At 60.0% G+C, this 5,626-nt stretch overlaps 2 protein-coding genes across 2 annotated transcripts in view; one reads left to right on the top strand and one right to left on the bottom strand.

Annotated features, from left to right (window-relative positions):
* The first annotated feature begins 570 nt into the window (after window positions 1-570).
* On the top strand, window positions 571-4,215 carry CCNB3 (cyclin B3). The gene is made up of 11 exons (XM_010003459.1): window positions 571-663; window positions 741-824; window positions 1,002-1,120; window positions 1,666-1,747; window positions 2,059-2,157; window positions 2,331-2,423; window positions 2,663-2,800; window positions 3,264-3,419; window positions 3,589-3,738; window positions 3,871-4,001; window positions 4,125-4,215. Exons 1-11 carry the CDS (start codon window positions 571-573, stop codon window positions 4,213-4,215), a joined length of 1,236 nt encoding a protein of 411 aa, XP_010001761.1.
* A 683-nt stretch (window positions 4,216-4,898) lies between these two features.
* The window catches only part of DGKK (diacylglycerol kinase, kappa), a 22,480-nt gene continuing 21,752 nt past the window's right edge, over window positions 4,899-5,626 (bottom strand). The window contains exons 28-29 of the mRNA XM_010003458.1: window positions 5,403-5,533; window positions 4,899-4,973 (exon numbers count right to left, since the gene is read on the bottom strand). Coding sequence (XP_010001760.1) covers window positions 4,899-4,973; window positions 5,403-5,533 — 206 coding nt within the window. The remainder of the gene's footprint in view (window positions 4,974-5,402; window positions 5,534-5,626) is intronic.

The raw sequence follows: 5,626 nt of genomic DNA, 5'->3' as shown, positions 1-5,626 counted from the left end.
GGGCTCGGGTCCCCGGGCGGCGCGGCCGGGACTTTGTTGTTGCGTGGGGGTTCCCCGGAGACTCACACCTTCCCTTCCCCAAGGGTGTTGATCACCCCCCATACGCTCCGCGTGTCTCCCCGCTATGGGCTTGTACTGTCCTCCCGATGGGCCCGTTCCCAGCGTCCTGAGGGAGGGCAGGCCCCTGTCCTGGGGGCTCTTTCTCCACCCGGGTAGCCCCTGAGCTCCCCAGCGGGGCTGGGAGAAGAGCAGGAGCCCCTGCATCCTTCTCCGGGTGCAGGAGCCGGGAGCCGCCTCCCCTCTCTCCCAGCAGGGTGCTTTTTGTAGGGCTGATGGGGGTCCACACGCTGCCCTCCCCCGAGAGGAGCAGACCAGCCTTTCCCCGCACCCTCCCTGGGGCTGCCTCAGGGCATCATCTGCCTGGGAGGGGTCTGGGGTCAGTCCCTGCCGCGCTGCCCCCGAGGGAGGGGCAAGAGCCCCTGGCTCTGCCCCTGGGCCACGAGGGCATCCCTGGGGGCCCATAGCAAGCCCTGCTCTGCTCCCAGCTCGCTGGTGGACCCAAAAGAGAGGATGCCGTTGCCACGCAATGCCAAGATGGTGAGCACCAAGCAGCCCCGAGCAGCCAAGGTGGGCCCTGCTACAGAGAATGCCAACCCTGAGAAGGTGAGTCCTGAGTCAGGCAAAGGGTGTGGGGGACTCCTGTGGGGCAGCTGGCCCCCTGACTCCTGTCTCTGTTGCAGGAGGAGAGTTGTCAGGCCAAGAGGTCTCCATCCTCCCCCCAGGGTGGTCCCAAGAAGAGGTCAGCGTTCGGGGACATCACCAATGTGAGTGCTCCTGTGGGGATCAGGGGTTTGGAGTCCCCTGTGAGCTCCCCCTGTGGGAGTGGGGCTGAGTATACCCTCCATCACAGAGTGGGGGGTGTCCAGTGCCCTGTCGACAGGAGCTCTCCCCACTGAGCACACCTCACTTCCCTCTGTACACCCACATTCTCAATCAAACAGGCTCACAAGAACCAGGTGGTGGCAGAGAAGAAGGAGGTTGTGAAAGTGGCACCACACAAGGCACAGAGGGCCCATGCTGCCCTGGGGGTGGCCAAGAACAATGAGATCAACCTGAAAAAGTGAGTAGCCAGGGGAGGTGGAGACAAGCACGGGGGGAGGGATGCTGCAAGGCCTGCAAACCTGTCCCGTTGAGGGTCTCTTTGGGCAATGGGGACCAGGAGGCAGATGAGGAGGACATACAGGAGATAAAACAGCTTTAAGTTGTGCTAGGGGAACTTTAGGTTGGGTATTAAGAACATCTTCACCAAAAAGGATTATCAAGCATTGGAACAGGCTCCACCACCAGGGAAGTGGTGGAGTCACCAACCTTGGAGTGATTCAAGAAGTGTGTAGATGTGGCACTTCAGGACCTGCTCTAGTGGCTGAGGTTGTGGGGGTTTTTGTGAGTGTTTTTTGGTGGAGTGTGTGTTTGTTTGGGTGTTCTTGTGTTGATGGTTGGACTTAGGATCTCAGAGATCCCTTCCAACGACAACTGTTCTGTGGTTCTGTGATTTTAGGGGTGGCTTAGCCTCTTCCTTGGAGCAGCAAGGGGCTCTGGATAATGCCTTTCAGCCAGGAGATCGGGCCCCCTCCCAGCAATAATTTATGCTCTTGTTCTCTCCAGGTCAATTAAGAAAACCTCCCCAAAAGAGGCTCCTGCAAAGCCCAAACAGGATCCTGTGCCAGAGGAGTCAGTTCCTGCACAGGTACTGAAGCTCTCTGAGGAGAGGGCAGAGCCCCTGGGCTGCAGCCAGGCCCCAGTCTCCTCCTGATGGTGCTGGTCTGTGGCTGCTGCTGGTGATGCTGGGGCACCAGGCAGTGCTTTGGACCTCGGTGGTACGAGTAAATCACACCACCACCTTCCTTCAAAAGATAGGGGTGGTGTGGGAGCTGCAGGGTGGTGGGGGCAGAGGGGGAAGGAGGTGCAGAGGTGGAGCAGCCCTGCCCTGAAGGGATGACCAGCAACTGCAAGGCCTGGGGACCTCCCCCCTCACTGCTGCCTCCTTTATCCCACCAGGTTCCAGCAGTGGAGGACATTGACAAGGAGCAGCTGGGTGACCCCTATGCCAATGCCGAGTATGCCAAGGACATCTTTGAATACATGCAGGGAAGAGAGGTGGGCAATGCCAGGCCAGGGGTGGCAGCCCTGACTGGAGAAAGGCTGGCCACGTGGGCATGGCTGCCTGGGGGCTCTGAGAACCCGGTGGGGCCTGTGGGGAGGACGGGAGGGCGCTCCTGTGAGGATGATGGTGGTGCCTGGTGGGTCCCTGACAGCTGGTATCTTGGCAGGAGAAATTCATGCTCCCTGACTACATGGAGAAGCAGCCAGACATCAGTGGGGACATGCGTGCCATCCTGGTGGACTGGATGGTGGAGGTGCAGGTACGTGGGCATGGGGAGGGACCTGCAGAGCAGTCCCCACCCTGCCTTCAGAGTGAGACCTCAGCATGCTGGCAGAGGCTCCTTTGAGTGTCCCCGGTGCTTGTGCAGGCTGAGGATGAGCCTGCATCCCTCCCTCCGAGCCTTGGCCCTGGGCACCTCTGAACACTAAGAGGGAAACCTTGGAGGGGAAGGTGGGTCTAGCTTCTGCCTGACACTCTCTCCTGCCCGCATTGTTGCAGGAGAACTTTGAGCTGAACCACGAAACACTGTACCTTGCTGTGAAGTTGGTGGACCACTACCTGGTGGAGGTGGTGACCATGAGGGACAAGCTGCAGCTCATCGGCTCCACTGCCATCCTCATCGCCTCCAAATTTGAGGTGACTCCTTGTGTGCTCTCTTGGGGTGCTGGGGCTCAGGGGGCTGAGCCTCCCTGGTCCCCATGGGTTATTGTAAAGGACTAGGTCCCCACAGTGCCAGACCACTGCCCTGAGAGCTGCTGGAGCAGCCATCTGTCCTCATGACATCCCTTTCTTTCTCAAGGGCTGTTGAGTGCAGTCCTGATGGGCTGGATCCTGTCTCCTGGTGTCATGGGAGACTTGGCTCCTCTCTGCTCTGCAGAGACCCCCCAGGATGCCCGAGTTCATCTCATGCAAGCATGGCTTGGAGTTAGGAGCCAGGGCCTGGGGCAGTATAGACAACTCTCAAGCCCACTGGGTGTGGTAACAGCCCTTCCAGGGTCTGGCAGGGCGTGAGCCCTTACAGGACCGGCAGACTGGTGGGATTTCCTGAGTGCTGCCAGGCTGAGGCCCCTGAAGGTGCTGAGCAGCTGTGCCCCAGCAGGAGCGGTGCCCTCCCTGCGTGGATGACTTCCTCTATATCTGTGACGATGCCTACAAGCGGGAAGAGCTCATTGCTATGGAGATCAGCATCCTCAACACCCTCAAGTTCGACATCAACATCCCCATCCCCTACCGGTTCCTGCGGCGCTTTGCCAAGGTGGGTGTGGGGGGGGGCTGGGATCAGGGCACCTCGTGTGGGCTCCCTGGAGGGGCAGTGAGCATCCCTGGGGTGTGGGATCTGTGCCCCAGGGGCAGCGCTCCCAGCCCCAGGAAGGCTGGGGGAGCAGCCCCGAGGGCTGAGCCCGTCCCTGCCTGCCTGGCCGCAGTGCGCCCGAGCCAGTATGGAGACCCTGACCCTGGCACGCTTCCTCTGCGAGATGACCCTGCAGGAGTACGAGTACGCCCGGGAGAGTCCCTCCAAGCTGGCTGCCAGCTGCCTGCTGCTTGCACTCACCATGAAGAACCTCGGGGGCTGGGTAAGGGCCTGCCCAACCTGCTGTACCCCCCAGGGGCATAACGGGTGCAAGGGTAGAGGGAGGAGTGTGTGGGGGGGTGATGGCTGTACTGTCACCAAAAAGACCCAGCTCAGCCCTGCTGTCCCTGTGCAGACCCCCACGCTGGAGTACTACAGTGGGTACTGCTCCCAGGACCTGCATGCCCTGGTGAAGAGGCTGAACTTCCTGCTCACGTACCAGCCCCACGACAAGCTGAAAGCCGTGCGCACCAAGTACTCGCACAGGTGAGCACCACAGGGCTCTGCCACCACCAGCACGTGCCCTTGGGTGCTGCAGAGAGCTGGGGGGCCCTGGTGGATGGGGGTCAGGGCTGTGGCTGAGCTCTAAGCCAACTTGGTTCCTTCCAGGGTCTTCTTTGAGGTTGCCAAAGTCACGCCCATGGACATGCTCAAGCTGGAGGAGATACTGAAGAGCTGCTGGCCCTGCCTCTGCAAATAGCCTGTAAATAGCTGGGTTCTCTGCCAGGGGACCACCATGTACATAAATAATAGCAATTTTAACTAAAGGGGAGGTAGGAGGGGGGGGAAAAAAAGTACTGTAAAGTTGTCAATAAAATATTGTGTTTCTTAAATGCTGGTGGTGGCTGCTGGCACAGGAAGGGCATGGTGGTAGAAATGATGCTGTGGTTCCCCTGGCTATGTTGGGGCAGAAGGTTGAGACCAGGGGGGTTTGCATGATGAGGAGCAAGAAGGGGTGAGGGCAGGAAGCTGAGGGGTGAATGCTGGAAGGGGCCAGGTCCCCTTCACCCTCCCCTAAGTCATGACACCACACGAGCAGCAGCAAGGAGTATCTTTTCTCCAACTATTTACACAGCTTAAATACCAACGTGGGGAAGGGGGATCTTTGCTTTGGCCCCAGCCTGGGCTTACATGTGGCAGCCCAAGCTTCTGTAGTGACCCTGCTGGGGGCTGGATGGGGGTCACACTGCAGTGCCTGTGGGGCTAGACCTCCATCTTAGTGTTTCCAGCCCCACAGACTCGGGGAGAAGCAGCAGCTCCAGGGACATAGAGGGACAAACAGACAAAGCAAGGCAAGCAGGGGGCTCCACACACATGGGTCAGGGGCAGGGATCCCCCTGCCCAACCCCTGGTCCATAGGGGCAGCACCAGGCAGGGGCTGCCCTAGGGCGGGCTGCTGAGCTCCTTAATGGCCTGGAGGATTCGCTTCATGTGGCCCACTTTGCTGATCCCCAGATCCTGCAGGAAGGGGAGAAGAAGGGAGCTGACATGCTCAGAGGGGCCAGCCCTGGGCTCTTGCTGAGGGGGGGAAGGTACAGGAAAAGGCTGCAGAGCCCAGCTCCCCATGCTTGCCCTGCCAAATCTTGTTCCTTGTGAGGAGCTCTCTGTCCTCTTGCAAGCATGTCCCTGTGCCTGGGTGCAGGAGAGGACATGGTGCTGTTGTTCCTGCTTTGTGCGGGTGCACAGAGCTTTGCAAGACGAGGGTCCAGGGCACTCCCCTCCCCTACTCCCAGCCTCTAGTGCAAGCTCAGCAAGCGGTGCAAGCTCAGGCCCCCGGGGCTGTGTGTGCCTTGCCCCACCCCGAGGGATGGGTGGGGAGAGGAGGGATGGAGGACACTGTTCACCAGGAGTCCCTCATGGGGCGCACAGTGGAGGGGGTGGTTGTACCTTCAGATCTCTCCTCTCCAGCAGGATCAACTCAGAGCCCTGGATGTCATGCCGGACAAAAATGTCTCTGTACTCCCCTAAACCGAGCGCTTCCAGCCAAGCTGCCACCTCCTCGGAACCCCACTTGTCCGCTAGCAGGGAGGAAAACCAGAGAGGTGGCTGGGCAGTGCAGAGCAGGCAGCCACGGGCAGCAATGGTGGCAGGGGGGCGGCCACCAACCCCCC

The sequence above is a fragment of the Chaetura pelagica genome, unplaced genomic scaffold (assembly GCF_000747805.2).
Source record: "Chaetura pelagica isolate M959 unplaced genomic scaffold, ChaPel_1.0 scaffold938, whole genome shotgun sequence".
In the NCBI taxonomy this organism is placed as follows: Eukaryota; Metazoa; Chordata; class Aves; order Apodiformes; family Apodidae; genus Chaetura; species Chaetura pelagica.
Note: the sequence above shows the minus strand (reverse complement) of the source record. Positions and strands in the feature narration are given on the sequence as shown.